Raw genomic sequence first — 25,918 nt, forward strand, 5'->3', positions numbered from 1 at the left:
ATCAAGTCAAAAAGCTGCAAGACAAGAGGTGAGTGATCATTATATTAGTACATGATACACTCCCCAAGAGTATTAAAACACAGTGTATCTTTGTACTGAAGTTTAACTTCTTTGATGCAATTTGCTATTTCATTATGAAACTCCTTTAGTCTTCAATCATCATAAACATCTGTAGAAAATTAAAGAAGGCAATTTTCCTGCTTTGTGCCCTTGAACTGCTTAATTTCTCATATTATTAAGATATAAAAACTCCTTGCTGTAACAAGAAATGTAAGAAACGGTGTGGGCCACTGCTTTAACATGAACAGGTACATGCGTGTTTGTGCACAAACATGCACTGAATGTTATAACCAAGCTTTTTTTCTTTTTAAAGAAAATACATAAAATATTACTGCTTTATGCAACACCATACAATGTGATGTCATTAGATTACAGGTCATGCCACTCTTTGGCATCATTAAACCAAGTGCCAGATCTCATCATGTTTTATGGTCACTATAACTCAAGTCCAAACTCATTTCCCATTAGCCCCAATTTAATGTTTGTGTTTGTTGTACAAGCAATGTACAACCAATGTAGAAGCCTCCTAATTAAAGGCAGCAGAGCAGAGAAAGATAACACATACAATGTGCTTAATGCCGTTCTTCAGTTAAAACGTAAATGAATACGTAGCAGCATGGTGGGTAATGCAGGTGCTGAAAAAGACTTCTCTATCGAAATGCATTTCCTCGTAATCGACCGTTAAAAGCAACTGGACCAGTACTCCAGCTCTCCCAGATGGCAGCCAGGAACTGGGAGCACTCACTGGATGCATAATTGGGAAACAACGTCAGGGTCTCTGTGGACCTATACTTCCCAGTTTTTAAGTCCCTGAGCAGCACAGAAGAGCGTATCACAGAAGAAACACAGTCACTTTTATTTGGGCATGGATCTATTTTGAAGTTAAAAGCTATGTTCTACTCACCAAAGGTACTCTGATACTCTGGTGAGAAAGAGGGTTTGGTCAAATAAAATTTCTTTACTAATTAAAATAAAGCTAATGATTTCTAGTGAGTTGGTCAAGCACAGCGCATCACATCTGACAGGTTGCTGATGTGATTTAAGGGAAGAACGCGAAGGACCATATTGATTTCTCCCATCAGTAGGACAAGCACTCTAATAAGTTGACTTTAAAGTAGCTACATAGAAGTATTGCATTATCTGCCACACAAGCGCTAAGGAGGTTTTCCAAGACTTAAATAATATTTTGGCACATAAATCTACTATGGGCTAATGAGATGCCCTTTGTGACTGGGAACTTCTTGTACTACAAAGGTTCTATCACCTGGAGCCACGGAAGAGCAAATACCACAGCAGAAGCAGAGCCAGCTCTTCCCAGACCACCTCTGTGCTATTCCAACACACTCAAGTCCAAGATGCCCTAGAAGCCATCTCAAACGTAGCCCACACACACACTTTACCACGAGTGCAGTTTTACACAATTTCCCTATAACTCTTTATAAGGGTTAAAGCTGTATCAATGCAAATTCCTCACTCTTTGTATAAAAAGTACATTCCATTTTTTCAAGGGAAAAAAGGTCTGGTAAGATTTCCACAGGAATGCTATGGGTCTTCTTCCCGAGTTAGTTATCTTTTTGCATCAGAGTTATTATCCTTTAATCCCACTAGAGTGCAAAAGCTCCCACTGTATGCTCTGTCTATTTAATCCACTGCTGCTGAATGTATTCCACGCTGACCTATGGATTTGTTTAACCAACACTGGCCTCAAATTTCTTCACCCCAAGAACTAACACATCCCTCAGTGACTCACCTCAATGAAAAGGAAAGATCAAGCTCACCTTTAGGTTTATAACAAAAACAGGCAGTAATTTTTTTTCTTAAAGTACCACATTCAAATCAGTTTCATAGGAGCTACACCAAAAAAGTATTTAAAGCACAATATACACTGATAGATCTCAAGAAATAAGTGTAAGTGGGGATTCATCATCTGATGAGGTATTTTCCCTGCAGGGATCTCATTTTATCCCAGGGATACTCAACAACTTTCATCTACGATTTAAAAGAAAATATAAAAGTCACTCCTTGTAAAATGCACAGCTGTCAAAAAATCTGAGGGGGCTGGGAAAATAGATGAATTATTCAGGCTAATCTGTAGTACTTACTCATACGGACTTCTTCCAACTAGAGACAGCTTAATAGCAAAGGTCATGCAGCTAGGAGCAAAGAACACAGGTCACACAAGACACAGCACTACATAAATTAATTAATACTGGAAACAACATAAAGATAATAGTGGCCAACCTACAAAACATGAGCTCTGGTTACTTCTGTAGCGAAGGAGACGGATACATACACAAAGTAATATCAAGCAAGGGAATGGGGAGGGAAAAAAAAAAGGATTTACATTTGGACTGAAGCCAAACTCCAAAGGTATTTTGGTGCTTAACTGCCTTTGAGGATTTTAGTCTACCTGATTTAACAAAGGCTATAGAGGAATCTGTGACAGGCTCAGATCTGATCCATCTCGCTGCATGGTTGGTCTCTTCCTCTGCGGCTCTGCAAGCACCTTTCCAAGCAGCACGCACTGCCCCATGCGCTGATACGTCCTTTTACACTAACGCCATGTTTCCAACACCTTTCCTTCTCTAGTCTAATTATCCTAAGCTAGTATGTGTTTTCAATCAATTCAGAGCCTAGAGCTCATTAAAACTAGCAGGGCAGTCTCTTCATTCAATTAGTTGCTCTAGAAAATGTTACCTTTGTCTATTCAGTATTCAACCTGGTTTTCTGCAGGAAGTTCTCTGAGCATTAGCTTCTCTCTTCTGGGGCAAAACACCTATCTTCAGCTGTAGTTGCTAAAACAATCAATGCATTGACATGCCTACAGAAACACCTAATAATACGAGAGCAGTAACAACAAGGAGTTATTACATTGTAAATGTAAAATGATATATAATGTTATATGCATATACACATATGCACACGCACATATATATCAATAAAATCATTCCAATAGAAATTACAGCTTTTCTGGGTGCACAGAGCATGCCCTCAAAGCAGTTATCCTTGATGCCTTAAGTCCTACCCTCTTCTTGGAAGAATTAATGGTACCAGTGCAGTTTCTTCACCACTTTGCAAGGAAGCAGAGAATTTTTGGCAGCTCTCATTCCCCCCTACATTTACCCCCACCATGTGGCAGCTATTCTTCTGGGAGCATCCAAATCTTTTACCAGAAGAAAACCAAAATTTTTGGAAACAGCTCATTAAGAGAAAATGTAATCAATGAGTTTATATGTGGGTTGGAGAAAAGGGGGGAGGAGAGAAGGTGAAGGGACTCAAGGAGCACACATGCTTATTTCGATGTCTTTTTCCTAGAAATTTTGCTAAATTTAGCATGTCTTCTGAATCTTTTTTGTTTTGATATTTTTTTTTTTTACATCAGAAGTATTTTAAAGCCTCTCCTTTTTTTGTATTTCTTGCTTTTCATATGTTTTTGCTTTCTTAAGGAAACTGGCAACTGAAATGCTGTTCTAAAAACAAATCACAAACATTTAGCAGTGTTGCTGTTTCAAACACCAGACTCAGCTGAAACTGCCGTGTGGCAAGACGATGCTGTTTCAGCTGTTGGAGCCCTCAGAAAGGGCAAAAAATGCTGAATAAAACCAAAATATAAGTCATGAGTCAACAAAAACTCTGGGATTTGTTGCAAATAACCATCCTTCAAAGCAGCCCAAAATAGAGGATGCCCTAGTCTTTGAAAACACCAGTAGCCTGTATTATCACCTCCTCCCAGCCATTCCAGCTTATGTGGTCCTCTCTACTCTAAGTACCAAGTACTTCCCAGTGCCTAAACATTTATATTTCAAAACAGATAATCCCATTTTGCAGGTAATGAACCAAAGCACCAATGGGAAAAAAAAAAAGAAGGAAGAAGAAAAAAAAAATAAATCAAAGGACAGGCCCATAAGGAGCTTAGATGTGTAACTACCGTATTTCAGAAATCTGACCTTACCAGCCTTCCCAAGGACAAGTAGTGGGGAAACCAGCTCCCTCTCTGGAGATCTAGACTAGAGCCCTGCTCTACTTACCTGTCATCCCTCAGCAGGGCTACTGGGAGGATGCTGACATTTACATTAAACTCCATTACTGCTCCACTACTCCCATGGAAACAAGACGTGTGCATGTGCATGAGGAGGGCATGAAATAGACCCATATGAGTACTGAAATATCACGTATTTGCTATCCCCATTCACAAAGTATTTTTCTAAGAGGATAAAAATAGCATTAAAGGAAAAGACATTGATTTTCTTTTCTGATCTTAAATTCTCAGGGCAGACAGCCTGTAAAACCTGCTACCGTAGTACATATGGGCAGTTGATCTCAGCAGATAGCTCCACACAGTTTTTCAGCATTTCTGTTTTGAAATACAGGAAAGTCAATTAGCAGCCAGTAGCTCCCACTAAAGCCAAATACCTACTAACTTGGCCAAGCTATTACCACGACGAACAGCCTGCAGCAATAGCACACTGCTTCACTGCCGCGGCTCTCTGTCATACAGGTAGCTGCATTCCGTTGCTCCATTTGCAAACATCCCTGAGCCATGTCGGGCACACTCCTCAATTATATGAAAGTGCCTGTGAGCACACACAGTTCATCCACTGTGTTGCAAAAGAAAGTAGTATCCACACATACTGCCCAAGAGTAGGAACATTAAAGGCACTTCTGTAGGCCTAATTCTATTCCCACTGAAGCCACTACAGATCCCCCCTGCCAGGGCCGGGAGCAGAACTGGACCTATGTTGCACTTTTATTTATTTTTAAACTTGCTGCTCTCAGCACCCAAGCAAGTTCAATGGGAATTTTTCAGAATAATGTTTTGACGCTAGAGCCAAAAACAAGTCAGGGAACATGTGAACTTCCTACAGCTCTTAGGAGAAGGCAGGGAAGGAGTCTGGCGGCGTTAGCTGCAAGACCTCACGAAAATGGTGAGGAGGGCGGTTGCACTGAATTATCACTGCTGTCATCTCCAGGGTCAGTACCGGCTGTTACGACACTATTGATTGCTCAGATGCTTGTAGAATTGGACACCAGTTTTATATGTTCTGCTGCTGGTCCATGCTTTTCCAAGCAGATTTAAGGGCTGGATAAATTGAATTAATTCAGTAGACCTAAGAAGTCTACAGATCACTTCTGGGTGAGCAAGAATGAGAAAGCAGTCTCACGAAAATAGTTACTTCAGTGACTGCTCTTAGACAAAAGCCAAAAGATCGAGAAGGAGGATCCTATGGCCTAGACTCCTTGATGCAGAGTACCGCTCATTCACAGCAGGCTCTTGAAAGCAAACTCCCCTATTGTACTCACACCTTCCCAACAATACTTCCTTCTCTTCTGGTGAGGAAAAAAAAAAAAAAGCAGGATGCACCTACATCATGGAATGAGGGGGGAAAAAAAAAAGATTTTCTTTCCATATCTCAGATTGTTTGCAGACTCTGTATCTGTGGGACTTTTCATTCCAAAATTAACTGTGTGCCAAAGAGAATCTGGAACAGCAGAGCCTTTATGCTTCCAAGTCTTGAGATGGCCTCAGAGTGCAGACCTCCTCTTGTCTCTCATTTCTGGAGATTTTCTTTATATCTCAGATTGTTTGCAGACTCTGTATCTGTGGGACTTTTCATTCCAAAATTAACTGTGTGCCAAAGAGAATCTGGAACAGCAGAGCCTTTATGCTTCCAAGTCTTGAGATGGCCTCAGAGTGCAGACCTCCTCTTGTCTCTCATTTCTGGAATACTTTTTGACAATTAACAGAATCAATGACCACAGTACAAGAAGTCTTCTCAATCCATCAGGGCCTAAATGTGAAAAGAGGAGGAGAAGAGAGGGAACCCTCTAACAACAGGAAGGGGAGAAGAGGTGTAGATTTTTTTTGGCTTTATTCATGAGCATTTCCTCGTGAATTCTGGAAGAGAGTCAGGAAATAAAGATAGCAGCCAGAACTGACCTTCTGCATCTTTTTAAGGGAGAACTAGACCAATGCAGCAGTAGCAAATAAAGGAAATACACAAGTAACCTTCTCTGTGCAAGGCAGATGCTACCCCAATACACAGAGTTGGCATAAAACCATGGTATAGAGGTTGTTTGGGAAATTCTTGATAAATATTAAAAACACGAGTATGCCGATATCTGCATTTTTTCCAAAGTTGATGTAAAAATTAAAGCATGGGTTGATGCTCCTGACAACAGAGGAGTCAGTAAGATTCCCAGGTTTAGGGGAAACAACAAAGAGGTAGAAAAACTACCTGTTATCTTGAATCTCTATTAATGTCAATAGACTCCAGAGAAGAGAGTACCTGTATTGGAGCCAGGATCACAGCACCTTTTCTATCCTTCCAGAAAGGCTCACCCGACTTTTTGTAATGACAGAGCAGAGGTGCCTGGACACATGCCTAGTGGACTAACGCCAGCAATAGCCGAGACATGGGACCTCCTCTTTCTACAGGGTTTGCCCTCTTCTCCTCTCTCCTCCTCACAGATATATGCATTGCTACTATCCAGCCTACAAGGACAGAGGAGAAGGAAAGCAAGAGACACTACTTTGTTTTCAACAGAAGGTAATCCTCGTGCTCTGCAGTTACACAGAGGAATAGCCGAGAGCAAGTGAGCAACCACCACCTGATATTAGTAGGGCATTAAGAGCATAGAGAATGTGCTCACCCCTTAAGCAGCATCTTAGAACAAACATCACCTCTCCATCGGGACAGCAGCTGACTGGATCCCTAAGCAAAAAACCTATCTCTGCAACAAATCTGGATTGATGGGTCATTAAAAAGAGTGACTAAAATAGACCTTTTTTTTTTTTTGGTAGAAATATTTAAAATATAGAAAAACACAACCACTTCCAGTACAAAAGTAACCAAGCATGTAGCAAGTGTATTACATCAACTTAAATAATAAATCTAACCTGCTAATATTTTCAACACCGTACTTTGTTCACGCACACTTTCGAATTACTCTAACACTATTTTTAAACAAATCCTTTCACTGAAGAAAACATCAATATATCAAAACTATTTTAAACTAATGAGTTTCCTCTTTTGCAAAGCAATTATTTTAAGTACTAAAAAGGTTTCTCTGGCACCCTCCACTTCCAAATGGCAAATATCAGCAATAGCTGGATTTAAAACAAACAAACTGAAAACCCCAAATCAGCAGCGTTTGACTCAAGGAATAACACTAAATATTTTCAAGCAGAAGAATTGAAAAAGTTATTCTTACTTAAAGAAAAAAGTATGTACGCACACCTGCTGTTCTATCAATCTAAGCAGGAAACCATTTCACTGCTGCATCATAAGTAGAAGAAAAGTGCTTATTAAAACATTAATCACAGTCCATTATATTCTGACTCCATGCCAGAAGTTCCCATTACATCACTGAGAATATCTATTAACCAAAACCTGATTCTGACAAGTTACAGAAGCGTAGTGTTTAGGATTTAGTAATGTAAAAGTCAGTTTTAGAAGAACAGTTACACAATTGATTTTGCAGTGGCAAGCAAGTATAATTAATTGTTTTTGTGACATTTATTACTGCAATGGGGTTGATTTAACTGGTGTTTCTCTACTGTAATTATTCAAAAATTATTTCAAACTTCATCTACTTTTATTAAACACATTTATTGTGAAGGTATTTAATACCCAGGGCTGGCTAAACAATTTTAAAATGTGCTGGATATACTAGTACATGTAAAACTGTGTTGTCTTGTGTAAATATGGGCCTTGTTTAGAACCACGTCTCACAGGAAATTATGCCAAATGAAAACCATCTCCCCTTCTCCTCTCCCACTGAAAAGGATTTATGTTTTTACATTTAATACCAGTTAGGTAAAGAAACAAAAATATGGTGGCGTTACCTTCAAGGCTGAGCAATAGCTCATCTGCAGAGTCTGAATATGTTCAAACGCCTTTTTTGTTATTAGAAATGTGGCCTAACTCAAACGCCCCAATTTGGAAGAGAGAGAAGTGAACAGCTCAATTCTTTCTGGAAGCCTGGCATTACACAGTTGTTTACCTAGAACAGTTTTCAACTAACTATTAGCAAGGCTTTAAAACCAAAGCCGTGAAAATCAGTTCCTAAACGTGTATATGTAATCTTCAGCCAACCAACTTAATTGCAGGTACTTTCCTCAACCCCCTGTAAGCAGCCCCACTCAAAAAAACGAAGAAAAAAAAAAAAAAGGCGGCAATAGAGCATGATACGAAACAGATATTACGTCCCTGACCCAAGGGAGAAAAAAGGGCATATTTTAAAAAAGGCTAAATTAATAATCGCCTCCGTAGCTGTACATTTAGTGCCACCAATCTTCACAAGACCACTGTCCGTTCAGGGGCCAGTCCTCCCTTTCTCAGCTCAAGCGGGTGCTGCCGCATGCTCTGCGTGTGTAAATGGACAGGTTTGCTGACCTTGCCATGGGGTGTTCTGGCTGAAGCAAAGCACTGCGCAGACGGCACCACAAGCCAGCTTCGGCATTGCCAGCGACATTATTGCGGGTGTCAAGCGATCAGGTAACATCTCACTCATTTGATACAGAGGCTGATGTGAAAGGAAAGCATTAGATGCTTATAAATTACTAGTATGTCGAGAACTCATTGATTATACCCCCTATCCTGGCATTTAAGAGACTGAATTAAAAGCACCTCATGTCGTTAGTGTTCATGATGAATAAAAGGTGTCTGGAACACACAAACTGAAGAACAGCTGTGCTTTTTGGGTTTTGTTTGTTTGTTTTTAAAAGGCTTGGATTCCTATTTTGCCCCCTTGACCCAACCTACACGAGTCTCGAAGTACAAAACACGCCTGAGCTAATAACCTTTTACCTGTCCTTGGACATCTTCCAATTTCCAACATCAAAAGAGCTTCAGTTTTCCTCTCCTTTCTTTTTAAGTAGTGCCATAAGCACCAGAACTATAATGCAGCCTGGCTTCCCACGGCTTGGTCTTGCGGGTGCTTGCAAGCTCCGACTGAAGCTTTTCTCAGGCAGTTAGGACGTGTATGAGGCGCCTCACTCCCATGCAGCTTCTCTGGTCGCTAATAAGTTATAAGCTTACCAGGCAGCCTTTTTTGTCCGTCAAGGTACTTTTAGGGTCCCACTCCATATCCAACCACTCTTCTTCATGCAGCAGCTAGGGTCGTAGTTACCCCTAAAATCCCTGCCACTCCACAAAGTGTGACTGCAATCAGTGAACAGATGCACAAACTGCTGGAATGGAAGGAGCTATAATCTCCGATTCTTGTGGGTGTGTAAGACTTGGATTATTATTTTTTTAAAAGGAAACTAGAAAAAAATAAAGAAGTGAACACATGTGATCAGATACCATTAACTCTAAGGAAAATTCTCCAGTTCCACTTTTCCAAAAAGTTCCTTCAGTGTGATCTAATCTGGTGGACATCAGGGTCATTATCACCCTAAGAAAACAGAGACTACCAGCCCAACCCTCCAAAATCTCGCCATCCATCATATCAGGTGTGAGATCAGTTACATACATAGGATCAAATTTATGAATGGAATCAATGACTTTGCCAAATGGCATGCTCCTCCGGGAAGAGGACCCTCACTCCAACCACTTAGCACTCTTCAGAGAAGCTTTAAACATTGTTGACGCCTGATCACTGAGAGAAATACTACTCATCAAGAATAAAGCTGCAACAAAGCTATCTGAAGGGGGTTAAAGAATCACGAGCAACAGCTTGATAAGCTGCATAAAGCTTCAAGCGAGACTCCCCCATGCTTCCCTCTGCCATTTCAGGAAACTTGTAATTCACCTTTTCAGCTATTTGATACCTGAACAAACAATTTTCATTTGGAAGGCTGCTTTACGACTATGTTCGTCAGTGTCAGAGTCAAGAAGATGCATCATTTCTGGCTTTATTTCCTCTTTAGAGGTCCATTTTGCTGGCTGTCCCACTCAGTCTAAATGTTTTCATTATGCATAACTCCCCCTTCCTGAAACAATAGTGTTGAAGGGTCTAGGAAGCCACTCTCTCTTCCTCTTTTCAGACTGGCTTCTCGCATTTTTATTACCATGGATTTTTACAAACGCCTTAGAGGGCAAATTCAAAACAGGATGCTCCTCATCCTTCTATTTCAACTCATCCGAGACTAAATAAATAATTTAAAAGATTAGTCCATCCAAACAGACCCTTCAGAAAACCATGATAGTGTTTGCCTAGACTGCCCCAGAGCAAATCCTTGTCATGACATCTCACTGCCGTTCCTCACAGCCAGGTACAAAGCATGAGTGATGCTCAGATGCTGATCAAGAGGAGGAGCTCTTCCTCTCAGCAGTAGTCCTCAATGAGCTCCCATATTCTCCATGACCATCACCAGACAGACTTTGCTCCTCATCGCTAAGGTGCTCCTGCCTCTGTAGTCTAACACCGGGCTTAAAGAAGGCATTTTGGGGCTCTGTCCCAGGAAGAACTACAAAAGCCAAGGACACTGAGGCCCTTCTGTTGCTGAAGTGAGATAAGCAGGAAAGATCACTCCTGCACATGCAAAACGTATCATTTTTCTTGTGGCAACTACACAATTCCCAATGCAATTATACATCTGGCTGAGGAGTCAGAGAAAGACTCAAAAAGGGCAATACAATGGAGTGCAGAAGAAGCAAGGAAGGGGGGGGAAAAAATAAAGGAAAAGAAAACACTGAGCACAAAAACTACCGACCTCAAACTTACCACCTAATTTCAGAGAAGCAACAGAAGATCTAATACTTAACTTCTACAAAAATATATTTTTCTAAGCTGATGGAGGACAGCTAAGGAGTAAAGTCCATGGACATATAAAGTCACAGGAGAACCATACATCAATAGTTATATCAATGCAGGGGATGAAGGGGAGGATGAAAGCTGAGAGACACTTTCAATAATGGGTAAGAACTATCACAGACGATCAGGTATTTTTAAGTGGCTGGTAGTAACAAGGCTTTGATTTGGTGAGACACAAAAGAGTGCAGAAAATAGGGCATTTGGCCCACACAATTGCTGGATGCCTCTTGCCACGTTATAATCCATCAGCAGACAGCTTTGCCTGACACTGTTTCAGCTGCCTACTTAGCAGCGTTGCCTCTACACCTGCAGAGACAGTTCAGGGTTCGCCTCCTACCAATTTTCAATAATAAAGCCAATATTACCACCCTGATTTTTTGAAGACATTTTAAATATTTACTGGTTAATCCTGTAGTACAGTTTGCCAGACAATTCTCCATTCCTTATGTTAAGACTCCGATTTTTTTTTCTTCATATTATATGTATTTTAATAAATGCATGATTTAGCATTCTGCAAGCCCACACTACAAAAAGACTATTCTGGAATAAATGGTATAATTACATTTCCTACAGCGACCTTGTAATCTCTCGAGTATTTATTCTAGACTAAACAGCCTTACTCAGCTGCCCTGTGTCTGACTGTCGATGAAAGAAGCTTGTTTGACAACTGCTTCGAGCAGAAACATATTTTTTCCATGATTGCATGAAAAAGTAAAAAAACATTACCAGACCAGTATTCTGAGTACAGAGACTCATGTTAGATCGATGAGTTAATTTTGAAGCCAAACGCCAACAAAAACAATTACTATGGACATTCTGCTGTCATGGCCAGCTTTTGAGGTTAATTTAGTGGTACATATACAACTACAGCCAACTTTACATATAAGAAACTACATGGTGTATGCAGGCTTCCTTCTTTGTTTCTTTATATATTTTCCATATTCTCTGCTTTTATAACCCTCCCGAGACCTTTTACAGTTACAGAACCCACACTATACCCACAGGTGGGCGGGCAGGAAGCAAAACTCTCCATTTCATAAGCAGTCCACTTTTAATATATTCAATTGCTAATGACCTTGACAGAAGAGCTCCATGCAAAACACCATATACCACAGGGTGTCATTTGAAATGTTCATAGACCTTTTTGCCAGAAAGCTGATTTCTTAAACAGTAAGATTTCAGACTTACTAAAGGCTGCACTCCTTTCCTCGATTTCCATTCAGCTGGAAAAATTGGTGCTAATCTACCTCATCTATAATAAATTTGCATCCTTCCAAAATCCTGCGACGAAACCTGTAGGATTTCTGTAGTACACTAAAGCAATACAAGACAGTTTCTGCATCAAACTAAATTAAGATGGTTTACACACAGTTCTGTTTCCTCGTTCCACCCTCTCTTGAAAAAGACAGCACGTTTGGCCATATTCACTATTCCAAAAAAGTGTACTCACCTAGTAATTCTGTTGTCATTCACAGGTTTTTATTCAATTATTCGTGATAAAATGAAGAAAAAATACTTCACTTTAAAAGGCTGTATGCAAATGTAGCTGTGTCTTTAAAGCAATAATCACTTCTTACCTGCCAATTCTCATTCATTAGGTGCCTGACTCAAAACGCATTGCAGCCAACGGAAATCTTTCTACTGAGGATCAGGCCCTGCAACAGGAGACACTGGGAAATTCAGACCATATGCCTTGGTAGCCAAGAGAATTCCTGCAAGAAGGAGTGCAGCCCTCTACATGATCTCCAAAGCAAGACAAGCTTTCCTTGCTCTTACTTAATCTTTTGACTCTGACTGCTGAGCTTATTGAGAAACTATATTCTATTCAAAGGAGCAGAATGAATTCAGTGTTCAAAATCAATGGGCCAAAGCAGATCAAATAAGCCCTTCATTTGCGGCTTTTCTCCTTTTCCAAGATTCAAGAAATATCTGCATACCCCAATGACAAAGAGAGCAGATGTGAAAAATCACCTGCTACAACTTTTAAAGCCCAGTGGTCCTGTCACCCGTTCAAAATCAATTCCCCGTTATTTCACTGTCTTGAACTCAACATATACACTGACAGGGTTTTAGCAAAAACTAATCTGGCCAAAGACCAGATCAACTATGGTTAAAGAATAGTTTGGAGAGCATCCTTACTATTGCCTCACTTTAAAAAAAAAAAAAATCACTATGACTGACAGCAAAGAAGTTACACGAGTCATTTCTAGATTAAGTGCCAGAACTCTACATGTGTTTCAAATTACACTACAACACTGTACAACAAAGAAATATGCAGAAATTTTCCACTTGAAATGAAGGTTAAAAATTAAATGCTAACAAAGCTCTAACAGATACGAAATCCAACCTCGTCACCTTAATTCGAAATTTAAAATGACTGAGCTGTCCTACACTAGGAAAAAAAGGAATTAATCAATCCAGTTGTTCGTTATGAAAAGCACAGTGGGTTAAAACACATTTGCTGTATGTACAGACTTCCACGGCACTGTGATTTTGCTTCAGTACTTACCCTCAACTCAAAATGACATTGTGCTTAGATTTAACTTTTAAATTATCAAAGTATATTACCTATCCTCATCAGATTAGTGTTCACCACGGAACTTTATTTTTGCATCATATTGAAACAGAACATTAATTAACTGGAGTGCTCCTAACAGTATAGTTATACATGAAAACAAGTTGATAGATCAAAGGGAAGTCACATTTTTCCCTAAAGAAAAGCGAAGATTTTTGGAGCAAACTCTTTTTTTTTTATATACACATGTATATATTCAGGATGTATCTCTCCAGACAAAGTTAAGTAGGCAAACACAATTTTATTTTAAGCAGTCCAGGCTTGACTCGATTACAAGGTCTGCACAAATGTTCTCTGTTAAGGCAGAGAATTTTTAAGCGGAGTGCAAACAGAAATTTTTAATCTTACTTGTAAATTACCTCTATTTTGTGAGAATGGCAAGAATAGGACTGGCGCTGTGTTAAGAGTATGATCCACTCTGGATTACAAGAGACTGTTTCTAAACTTTGAGACATGAAGTTCACACATCTTTACCCTAAATGTTAGTCACATAAGCAGATTTTTGATTTATAGTCAGTTTTTAAGTAGCTTGTGTACAGCTCTTTCACAGCTGTAAATACTTGGTGTGAGAATGCTGTGTGGCCGCTCCTGCTAGCCACATACTTAAAATTAATGCCAAGAATGTCTTTACATTTTTCAAGACCTCAAACAAACATCATTTTGATCCTCAGGGTTTTGTTGGGGTTTTTTGTTTTTGTTTTTGTTTTTAAATCAAAACTACATAACAAACATATATTTTTAAAACAACAAACTAATTTCCATCCCCATCCTGTTTTGGTCTTTCACTACTTGGCATATCAGAGTTTGTTATATTTTTCATTTCTTTTGTTTTGCAGTAAGAAAAATCCAGACCTCCAACCACACAAATTCAGTGTGCTCAGCTAAAACATCAGAAGAAGGGGAAAAAAAAAAAAGACCAAAAAAAAAAAAAAAAAAAGGAAGACAGGCCTTTTTTACCCCTCTAAGAAAACCTCCAAGTAAAGTAATGGCAGTGAGTGCCCAAGCATCCAGGCGCTCACGCTCGCTCTCTCAGCCACATACCTCCTCTCCCCGAAAGCCATGGTAGGTCACACAGCCTTGCAACGACTTTGGCAGTTCAACAGATTTGGACTGATTTGAACCAAAAGATGACACTCCCCACTTTACTCAAACTACACCAACCTAACCGTTTCTGGTGACCACAGAAGTGCTAGTAGGGCCTTTGATAAGACAGGGCTCTCCAAACGCGACTCCCATCAGCAGGCTGCCTGCAAGTCCACCCAGAAATCAACAATTTCCCAATGCACGTCATTGAACACTTCAGTAGTTTAGAGTAGTGACCAAGTCACACAGACCCAGGACTAATAGCCACCACGGAGGGACAGGCAGCTATAGAGCCTGCCTCCAGAACATGTACGTTACAGTGATCCAAGACCCCACTTTTCTCCAAGGACAGCACCACAGGTTTGGGAGACACTCTGGTACATGTCTTCTCCCCTTCATCCTTCCAAGTCACATTTCCATTTGACAGTTGAGACAGACATGAGCTGGCCTCACAGGCTGAACACCCAAAGTGACCTTTGCCACCCAGATCAAACCATCACCAACCTGGCATGTTCAGGGTGTATTCATGGGACTATCAGCCACTGAGACTTCCTTGCAGGAACCCCACAGACATGTAGTCAAGGGAACCTCTATCAAACGCTGGCTCTGCAAAAGCTTCACTCTCCCTGCCAGAAGGTTAAACACCGTCTACAAGTTAGTATAATACATATTGCTCCCAGAGAGCCATGTAATTCAGGATTATTGCCTAGATTTCATTACTTCCAGAAAAATTTCCTCCATTAAAAAAAATTGGGGGGGAGCCCTGAAGGACACAAACCCCTACACATTAGACCAATCATTTGTGTGTGTGTGTGTGTGGGGGGGGAAATCTGTTTCTTCATTATTCTCAGACTTCCAACACAAGAGCAAAAAAATGCATCATAAAGATGTTAATGCTTTTCTGCAGTACACAGAAAAAAGAAAATTTACAGCCCCAAGAGAAACTGAAAACAAATTTCTAAAACCAGTTTGAACATAAATTTCCTTTTTTGCAAGACATGCAAAATCCATACAGAAGAGCAATGGGAGGATGCAGAATCAAGTTTAACGGACGGCACGCAAAGTTTTTGTAAAGCCTAATGAGCAAATAATACAAGTCATCTTAAAAAGCAATTTCTTTTAATTATAAAAGATCCCTAAGAAATGTTCTAAATGATTCCTTAAGAATTCACCCTTTTTCTTGCTCTTTGCTAAAAACCTTCTTGCCAGCTGTCTCCATTACAGCAGTTTACTAAGAAAGAAAAGCAACACTGATGCTGAAACCTAAAGTGAGTCTTGCAGAAGGTAAGAGGTTAAGATGTGAACATTCGAAAAGCCCATTCTACTGAGTGTTTTGAAGATGATAAACTGTATCTTTAAAAAAAAAAAAGTCAATAAATTACGCTACCAGAAGTGAATTCAAAGTCTCCAGGTTGGCAGTGTCTTTGCAATAATTCTGGCTCCAGAAACTCAGATGATAACAGCCTGCACATTTGAGGGAACTACTTAGCAGCAATAAATAGCCAGACTGCAAAATTATTAACAAGAACATGAAAAGAGGGAGAAACAAAAAAAAAATTAAATAAATTTAGATTTAACCTGTTCTTATATGAGTCCAAGTGAAGAGGAAACTAAAAATCTTTAGCAGGAGTGGATAACATTGTGCCCAGCTCTTCTGCCTCACCCAGGCAGCTGTATACAGCTGCCTGAAAAAACCCAAAGCAGGGACGGAGGCACATTAGTTAAGCATTCATCATCAACAGGAAACGCGCATGAGTTCATATAAATGCAGAAACACAAATATATAAACGAATAGCCTTGCATGGTTGAAGGTATTTCAGACACCCCACGGAATAGGGTTAGAGCTGTACTGGCTGGGAACCCACAGCATCGATATATTTGTTTTGGAATTGCAAACAGCCTCAGGACTCAGAAGAACTTTTCTGGTGGGCACCACCAACCCACCCACCACCCACGCACCTCCCCTTGCTACCACAGCCACCCAGCACCCCTGCCGCTCTTAACTCTTTCATCACCTCCAGAGCCAAGCCGAACAAGTCTGGCTGTTCATGCTTGGAGGAGTAAAGTGACATGTGTGTCAAAGTGTCTCCAAGAAAAGACTGTGAGCATTGTTTGCAAACCCTGCTCCAAATACGCTCGCACACAGATGTTGCAACGCAACTACAATATTTAAAGGATTTTGTTTTGCAAGGTGTTGGGTTGCCGTCAAACCAGTGTCACAGGTGGTCAGCTGGGATGGGCACAGATAGCACAGGGTTCCTGCCGGATCTGGACACCAGCACTCACCTTATGGGGGCACATACGAAGGGACAGGGACTGGGAGTCCTCCCTACACAAGTCATCTTTCCCCCCCCCCCAAGCATTTTCATTTGTGATGAGATTTAGGGCTGAGAGGGCCTCAAAGCTCCCCTCGCATTGGAAGTCCCTCACAGCTGTGCTCCATCCAAACAGGTGGTGAAGGCTGAGTCTGGCTATGCCCAAGTTTAAACTGCTAATTAATATTTGGTCTCAGAAGCTTGATATCAGATAATAAAAGTTACAGGCATCAGGAGGACAGAGAAACAATAAAAATGGAGACAACCTCAATTCCAGACAGCCTTGAATTTTCTGAAGCACCATTAGGTTGCTTATTTATTTAAAAAAGTCTATCTACCTCTATCGTTTTCTGGATGAGATACAATTTCTCCTGTGCCAGTGAACTAGATGGGATTCCTGTTTGGATTTCAGTGGTCTCTGAAACTGCATACTAAAGTGTCTCAACTTTGTGGCTTCAGTTTTCCCATATTGCACAGTCAAACATAAACTGTTATTTTTTAAACTCTTTCTTGCCTTGCCAGTCTGCACATTCATTCTGCCACGTAGTTTTCCAGCCACGGTAAGTGCTGGTGACCCTGAAAGTTAGGCCATGATGGGCTGGATGACACTCAATATCCCAGTAGCTACACGTTTTCAGGTGGCGTTTCAGCTACGAACACGTCTCTAGAGAGCAGACACGTCACTTTTGGACTTCCCAGCCTCCATTACCTGGGCACAGCAGGTTCCCAAACTCCCTTCCAAACATGGCTGCACACCATGATGCTGCCAAGCTGCTGGACCAGCCCTGTATTATATTTTTTGACAAACTTAAGCTCTGTGCTTCATTTCTCACAAACGCAGTTTGACTGTAGACAGCAGTCGACAAGTAAATCTACCCTTTTCCATGGCAAACAGCCCAACTTTAATATTTTTACTGGCTTACAGCTGGGTAAATTAAGCCCCAGATTTTTATTTATTTATTTTTTAATACCGTGCAACTGAAAATGAACAGCTACTTCACTACAACTGCCAAGGACAACCTTAAAAACACTAATGCAATCCAGTCCAGCTCTCAATAGATCTATAAAGGCTAGAGGACCAAAAATTTCAGCTTATCCACCCAAACAAAATGTTGGTTGGGCAGGAAGTCTAATATTTCGTTAAGATCCTTTAAAAAAAAAAAGAAAAAAAAAACCCTTATGTGCTGGCAAACTGAAGATAGTAACAGTCCCAGCTATAATGCCATGAAATGGGAATTAAAACTTGCTGTGTTACTTACCCCAGCCTTCCCAGCATTTCAAGCTCTGGAACTTGTGGTCCATATGTCTCCACTTGCAGAGGCTGATACTCATACAAAGCTTCCTCTAGCTTTTGCATGGGAGCTAGTGAAATATGCTGACCCTGTTAAAAAAAAAAAAGTAAAACATTTCTACATAGCAGGTCAAGGTTTTGTTTAGACCTTTTTTCAATGCAATGCAAGAACAAGCTTATACCATTAACCTGGTGCGGACAAAGACCATCCCATTAAGAACATACTATCTACTATATCACTCATTTCTTCACGATCTGAATTTTTTACTGGGAACTACAGTCTGGAAGTAATGTTTCATTAGCTCTAACTGTTTGGACAAGGTAGAAAGGAAAGAGGAAAGTTTTATTGAAGGCAGGCTTACCGTTAGAGAGTGCAGCTGCTTCCAGTGTCCCTAGTAGAATTATTATTAGGTAAAAATTTCATTTATCAGAAGTAATATCAAACAAATGTGTCTAAGCAACCCTATTTGATTCTGTAATCAACGATTTCCTGAAAGCCCTAATTAGAAAGGGAAGCTGCTTTCATTTCTCTCTGCATGCTTTGTAAGCTCCCATATATAATGGCTCTCAAGACAGACTTTTACAGTGCAATACAATTAATTCATTCAGCAAATTCCCATTTGTTTCATAACTAAAAATACAGAAACACACAAACATAAAATTTTCATTCCAGATGGTACTTTTGCAAGCCCTTCAGACCACTGAGAAACAGCTAAACATTTCGCCCCCCCTCCAAGTCCCTATCACTCTGAGCTCTCACAAAACAGACTTGTGGCTGGAAAGGAGGGGTCAGGAGGATATGAGATAGAGCCAAAGTTAACAGATGTTGCTGCATGACATTCTACACTGATTTGTTGATCTTTCACACAGTTTCAATTTTCTACTGTATTCTATGGTGCTCACAAAAATTAGCAGCAGCAGCAAAAAGACAGAGAACTATGAGCTCCCCCAAAACAGCGTAGCTTCCCCTGTAGAAACTGAGCTTCACATCTGCAAAACGTAGGAATTCTGGAAAGTAGTAGAATTGTTTTTGTAGACATTTTGTCTGCAACAGGAGATCGGAAGCTTTCCACGGTGTAATGCCATGTATAACCCTGGCTCCCACTGGTGATCACTTACCAAGCTTCACTTCCCTGGGGCCATTGATGTAAGCATCTACTCCCTCAAGTGGAAACTAAAGGCTCCTAATGTGGGACACTGGGTTAAAATTAACTAAAGAGACAAAAAAAAGTCAGTAGAGGGGAAAGCTGTTAATTAAATTTGTGGTTGAGGACAGTGACCTTTCTGAATTTGGAGCATGGATATTTTTGTTTAGAGAGTTGCAGAAAATAGCTAAGAAAATTGAAGACGCAAGTCCTTGAGAAGTACTACCATGGATCTAGGCTGATCTCTATGGAAATATCAGCAGCTCAAGTTTTCCATTGAAACGGCTCTGTGTGATGAGAACAGATAGTTCTAGTCTTTTTCTGCACTGCCTGGGCTGCTGCTAACACTGTTACGGTGACAGTATCCTGAAGGCAAAACGTGGTGAAGAAAGTTCTCAAGTCAGCCATGAGTCACTCCAACTTTCACAGTTAGCATACTCTTATTTCTGTGCCACAAACTATTGCTGCAACATTAAAACCAGGCAACTACACATTTAAAAAAAAAAAGTAGGAAAAGAAAGGTTAAAAATTCAGCTTTACTCCCACTCCATGATATTTTAAGATACAAACGCAGGGTCTTTTTAAGTTGCTAGAAGTTGTCAATTTACTATCTATTCATGTTCATGAAAATATTACACTTTGTAGCTACATTCATGTGGACATGTTACACCCATTGTAAGAGATTAATGTTTAAATAAGACTTTTAGATTTAAATTTTTAACAATATCTTTGTCTCTAACCAAACCGAAGGGAAAGACATGTCAACATTTTACATGTGTACACCCTCATCTGGTGAGTGAAAAGTCTCAGTCTTTCCAAATCCAGAGCAATTTTATTCCAGTCATAGAAAAGAAAATTCAGTTTCAGGCAAAGATCAAAACCATGATAAATATTTTGGGAAATCACTTGTGTGTGGAAAAAAGGAGCAGCTCAGATTGCAGGAGCCACATCTCTGGAGGGCATCACCAGAACAGCTGCTTGCTGTTAGTGGAGTTGCCACTGCTGGATTCCTAACACTTTTTTAACGAGAGTGACTTCTGCCGACCTTGGCCAAGAGACACGGGAAGGCTCCCAACAAATGGACAGGGCTCATCACAAGCCTCTTTCCTGACCACCATTTATGCTGCTACAGATGCCCATCTCTGTCTGGGGACTCCTGGGAGGACAGAATAAAAATGTTTCATTTGTCTTCCTCTCTTTGTGGGGTTCCCAAGGTGCCAGGGGTCAGAAGGGATCATGATGGTCATTTACTCTCAGATGGTCAACCGGTCACTGCCTATGAACAGTGGGGAGGCTGACTGGTCAGCACACCAGCTGTATGGTGGGCACTGGTGAATGCATCATGGGGAAGCCACCAAGCCATGCCAGGACATTTCTGTGAGGTGTGGTATTGCAAAAACAATGCACTGTGGTGGCCCAGAGAGCAGAAGTAGAACATCAGAAGAGGAGCAGCATATAGAAGCTGTCCATCCTTGAGCTGGTCTGACCTCATGTCCAGCACAGGCCAGGACATTGTGCTCCTGTAGGAAGCCCAAGGACTGGCAGTTTAGCCAAAGCACCTTCTTTTGAAAGTCATCCAACCTAGACTTAAAGATTTCAGATAACAAAGGTCCAGGCACATCCCCTAGGTAAGTTGTTCCAATAGTTAATTATCTTCACCATTAAATATTGGCAGCTCATTTCTGGTTCATCAAGATCAGTTTCAGAGCACCGGCTCTCTCCTATGTCTTTCTCACCTACATACTGGGTCAAGGCACAAGCATTAGGAACCAGTACGTACTTTTGCATGGCAAAACGACTGCATTGGTTTGTGTCCAGCCAGCAGATCTGCACCTCAAGGAGATTGTGCAGCTGTATGACACAGCTCATTTGTTTTCATTTCCCAAAATCACAACTTTAGCTGATGGGCTTTGGCAACATGGATTACATTCCACTTAGCAATGGGGGAAAAAAAAAAAACAACCAAAAAACAAAAAACCAACCACGACCGGCTGTTGTTCCTGCCCTATAGCTGTCTGGCCTTTAGATAACGGCTTTTTCCTGTAAACTGGATTTTAGTCTGCCTTGATTTGGGAAAGGATTAGATGGAAGCATAAGAGTTACAACATATATTCCCACGTGAAAGGGGCTGAAGCCTGGTCAAGCCCTGCAGCCCCATCAGCTCTGTAGATGTTTTGGATATGAACAGGCTGTATCTGCACTGCCGACCCCTTGCAATGCAAGTACAGCGGCGTGGCCATGCAGGCTCCCAAGCTCACGGGCTTTCAACTTGTTTAGCCCTGTGCAGATTACAGCGTGGTCACAACGCTGGGTATGGCACAGATCGGTGCAAAAAGGTTGGGACAGAATCCTATGAAAACTTACCAGTGAAAAGTGTTGCCTTTCTTATTTCCACTGATGCTGGGATAAGGTGCATTTACAAAAAATCTTGTTGAAGTTAAAAGGCTCAATTTGACAAATACTATCTCAGTTAAAAGCCATTTGACCAGTAGTATCTCAGTCTTGTCTCTCTGCCCTGAGTGGTCCCTAGCCATTTCATGAAAGACTGGTATAAAAGGGAAGCTGTTGTGTAACTTCAGAGACATCACAAGAGACAATAACTGTTACTTAGGACTTATGCAGCACTTTTACAGATCCAAAAACCATTTCATGGCTATGAGGTAAGATTTTTAAATTTCCTGTATTCCACCTAGACAGCCAGCCTTACCTCTTTGCAGCATTAGGAGGCATTTATCAGCATGCTAAAACCAAAATGAAAGCAGCAGGTCCAAGATCCTGCTTTTGCATTGCTTTCTCCTGACAAACCTAAGATCTGACGTTGTGGTCATGGGTAAGCATTTCTAATTCCCCTTGGATGCTGTAATGTTTGTGTAAAAGAAGCTGACAGTATCCAAATGGAGATAGAAAAGGCTTCCAAGCACACAGACAACAGATTTTCCTGCCTCCTCTCCCTCCCACCCCTATCTTCGTGGCATGAGAGTTTTTTCTCTGGGATTATTTTAGGCACCGTAGCTGTCTATTACATTTTGGAATGTATGGAGCCACAAAACACACTGCTAATTAGAAGGAAGGCATTTGCTTATCCTTATGACTTTGTTTATGTAAAAGACTGCACAGCAATGGATTTGTGAGCAACTGACTTTCCATTCATGTACTGTATGGTTTTAGATGAGAGAAATACAGGATTAAATTGGGAGGGGGGTTTAAATAATGTCTTTGCGTTACAAATAAAACTGACTGGCTGATTCACTTTTGACTATTCTAGATACACTGAGACACCTCTCAGTTTAAATAATAAGAAACAAAAGCAGTAGCCAATTTTTGTTTCAGACTGTGATACAACATGGCATTAAGGAAAAAAAAAAAGCCGTGGATTATATACAGGGAAGAGCTGCCCTTGCAGTGACAAGGAGCTTATTTTAAACAAAAAACAATGTCCTTTTAGGAAAAGTCACAGCTATTAGAGCATCAAAATTATAGTTTATCAGTGCACCTTTCACACAGGGGTTTGGGGAGGGACTCTTGGCGAATGCCAAGTATATCAGTATTTGCCTGCTAGCAGAAAGAGGTTATTTTAGCACACAGAGTCCAGAAATATCAGTTCAAGGTGCAGCGTTCACACTTCTTCCTATCCTGTCGTCTCTCCCTTTCCCTGTCTCCAAAATGACATTGCCTTCCTTCACCTCCTTCCCTCGGCAGCAAAAAGAAATAACAACTGACAGTCTTCTCAGAAATCCCTCCAGTGCCAAGGAGGAGGAGAAAGGAGACTGACACCAAAAATGCACTAGCAGGGGAAAGAGGAGAAACAGCTATGCCGCGAAAACATCCCCAGGCAAGAGACAGAAGCCAGAGATTGGGGTCAGTAAAACTTGCCCAGACAAAGCATGTTTCTGTACTAGAAGTGGCTGGACTAGATGATGTAGCCAATCTTTTTGCTTTTTTAATTTCTCTCTGCTTAAGAACTTACTCAGGTCTGCTATCACCACACTACCAGAACACGGCACACGTCAGATAACACAAGTAGTAATATTTATGTGCTACATCTCATTAAGTCAGTTTGCAGCAATGTTATGTTTATTTAACTCATTTCACTGTCAGGTCGCCCTCCCCAGCCTGGCGTAAGGAGCGCATGGCTAGTCGAAAAGAAACCAAGCACTGTGGGATGCCAGGGCATGACAGTGCTAAAACACATCCCGAGTATCGCTTCGATTGTATGCGGCACAACGGAAAGGTTAACAAAGACCCTTTTTGATACACCATCATCTGAGTGTGTAATTATCCAAATGCTTTGAAGTGAATGTTAAAACAAAACTATAAATTCCTTGAATTTTTCAGTATAAGCAGTCTTAGGAAACAATTTTACTGTTAAGCTCACAACAGAATTCAGGTTTTGGAAAGATTTCACACTAACAGAATTTCTCACAGAACAATATTAATGCAAATATCTTAGGCAATGTGGTCTGAGCCAAAAGCTGGGTTATGTCTTTCTGATTCTGATTAACTACTTACTTTGACTACAGTAATACTCAGGAAAAGGAGAATGAAACTGATAGATTTGGAGGGCTCAGTTAATATTATTTTAACCTTCATCCTCCCTGTCTTCCACAGCTTTTTTTAAATAAACACGAAGAATGTCAAACTAAAAGGCATAATTCCATTCCTTAGCCCAAAATTCCTATGCCAGTGAGGCTTTTCCAAAGACTTAAATATCTGAAACCAACTGCTCTTTCTTCTGCTCTTGAAAACCAACAATAAATCTAATTTCTTTACTCAATTATGAAAAGTGCGATGGAGATATCCCAGTTGCGAAACAGAAAGAGAACAAATGATCTGACAGAAACCAACAAAATCAACGTAAGTTTTCCTGTTGATCTCAAAAACAGAATCTGACCACACGTGGAAGGACAAGAGATGTAAGATGGTCACCTCCCCCCTTCCCTCTGGGGTAGATGATTTCAGATGCCTAGTAATAACCTGACTAAATTCAGACTTTTTTTTTCCCCCTCCACAGTAACTTAATTTGATTTTTGAATGCCAAAACAGATTTAAAAGATGTGCTTTCTTTAGGAATTGCAGAAATAAAGCAAGAGATCAACAGCACTGAAGAAGCTGTTAACAAGGACGGTCACATACATGTGATTTGTTACACACGAACAGGTACCTGGGAAATTAACCATGGACTGACATGGGCTAAATCACACCATCAGTTCTACTTGCCTCCAAAATTTTCCTTTACAACTTTCTGACATAAGTAATTACCTGACCAGACTTAACTTTAAGCTCCTGCCAAAAAGACCCATTAATCTCTCAGAAGAAAGCCTGTGTCCATCTAACGTGCCGAAATACAATTCTTCTGGGTCAGCGCCAGTACCAGGATTTAGTGACTACTCTCTTCACAGAAAACCCTGGTGCCTTTTCTTCACATCAATGGATCGCAGTGCCTGTTCGGTACTCTCCTCTCCAGCACTGGCTGCTGAAGCCCCGTTAGGATTCAGGGGATAGTCTGGATGTTTGCTGCAACGAGTCACTCGCTCGTTTGCAACGGAGACTCCAGAGTTCTGGCAGGAGCTGCCAAGCTTTCCTCAAAATCTCCGGCACTGTTCAAAGGACAGCCCAGTACACAAGACAGCATTGTTTTTGGAAACAAAGAATTAAAACACAACAGCATTTTCATGTAACTAATAAGCCCACAGGTCACCCTATTGGTTTTCAACACTTGTTTCTCAGTCGTGCTCCCAACTCAATCTCAGCTCCTAAGCGCTTACTCGCTTTTGTGCAATCCACCATGCTGCATGGAGACGTTTAGCTGCTTCTGCACCTTTTGCTCTGCTTCCCAGGAGCTCCACCCTGCACACGCTATCTATTTGGCCACTTTCAGTTAGATTGAAGAGCCGTGCCATGAACTGGCTGCTGTGTGGTATTCAGACACCCTGGGAGTGCCAATTGCATTTGCAAACCTCACTATCAGCTCACACATTCTTTTTCCTACTGTGACTTAACAGAGCTCAACATGGCCCTTCTCAGGGTACAACCGCAGGTTCTTCCCAATTTTCAGAGACAAACTTTCACTACACATGACTCAAAGTTGATGTTCTGTTCAGTTCGTTACGCCAGTTCCCAATGTGCTACATTAGTAATACAGCATTAAGCAGAATTAAGCAAACTTTTGTTGCATCTCTGTCATCAGACTTCTGGAGCCTTGATCACTTTGATTTGGCTATCAACAAAGCACAAGCTCTGCAGTAGCCAGTCTAATCACAGGATTAAACGCTTGAATATAGTATTGTTTTAAATACCCACATTAAGGGCCTAATTTTCAAAGGACACGAAGCAGAAATCAATTTGACAAATGCCGCTTTGTGTATCATGACACACAACATTAAGAGAGGGACAGACACACCAGTGGAGGTCAGAGCACAGCAACAGCTGAACATGAGCCAGCAGTGTGCCCAGGTGGCCAAGAAGGCAAATGGCATCCTGGCTTGCATCAGAACCAGTGTGGCCAGAAGGACGAGGGAAGTGATTGTCCCTTTGTACTTGGCCACACTTCAAATACTGTGTTCAGTTTTGGGCCCCTCACTACAAGAAGGACATTGAGGTGCTGGAGTGCGTCCAGAGAAGGGCAACAAAGCTGGTGAAGGGTCTGGAGAACAAGTCTTCTGAGGACCAGCTGAGGGAACTGGGGTTT

At 40.9% G+C, this 25,918-nt stretch overlaps 1 protein-coding gene across 1 annotated transcript in view; it reads right to left on the reverse strand.

The window, feature by feature from the left end:
- The window catches only part of MNAT1 (MNAT1, CDK activating kinase assembly factor), a gene marked incomplete at its 5' end in the record, with an annotated part of 109,373 nt that overhangs the window by 21,187 nt on the left and 62,268 nt on the right, over positions 1-25,918 (reverse strand). The window contains one exon of the mRNA XM_019472977.1: positions 18,054-18,175. Within this exon, the coding sequence (XP_019328522.1) occupies positions 18,054-18,175 (122 nt within the window). The remainder of the gene's footprint in view (positions 1-18,053; positions 18,176-25,918) is intronic.

The sequence above is a fragment of the Aptenodytes forsteri genome, unplaced genomic scaffold, assembly GCF_000699145.1.
Source record: "Aptenodytes forsteri isolate BGI_AS27 unplaced genomic scaffold, ASM69914v1 Scaffold410, whole genome shotgun sequence".
NCBI lineage: Eukaryota > Metazoa > Chordata > Aves > Sphenisciformes > Spheniscidae > Aptenodytes > Aptenodytes forsteri.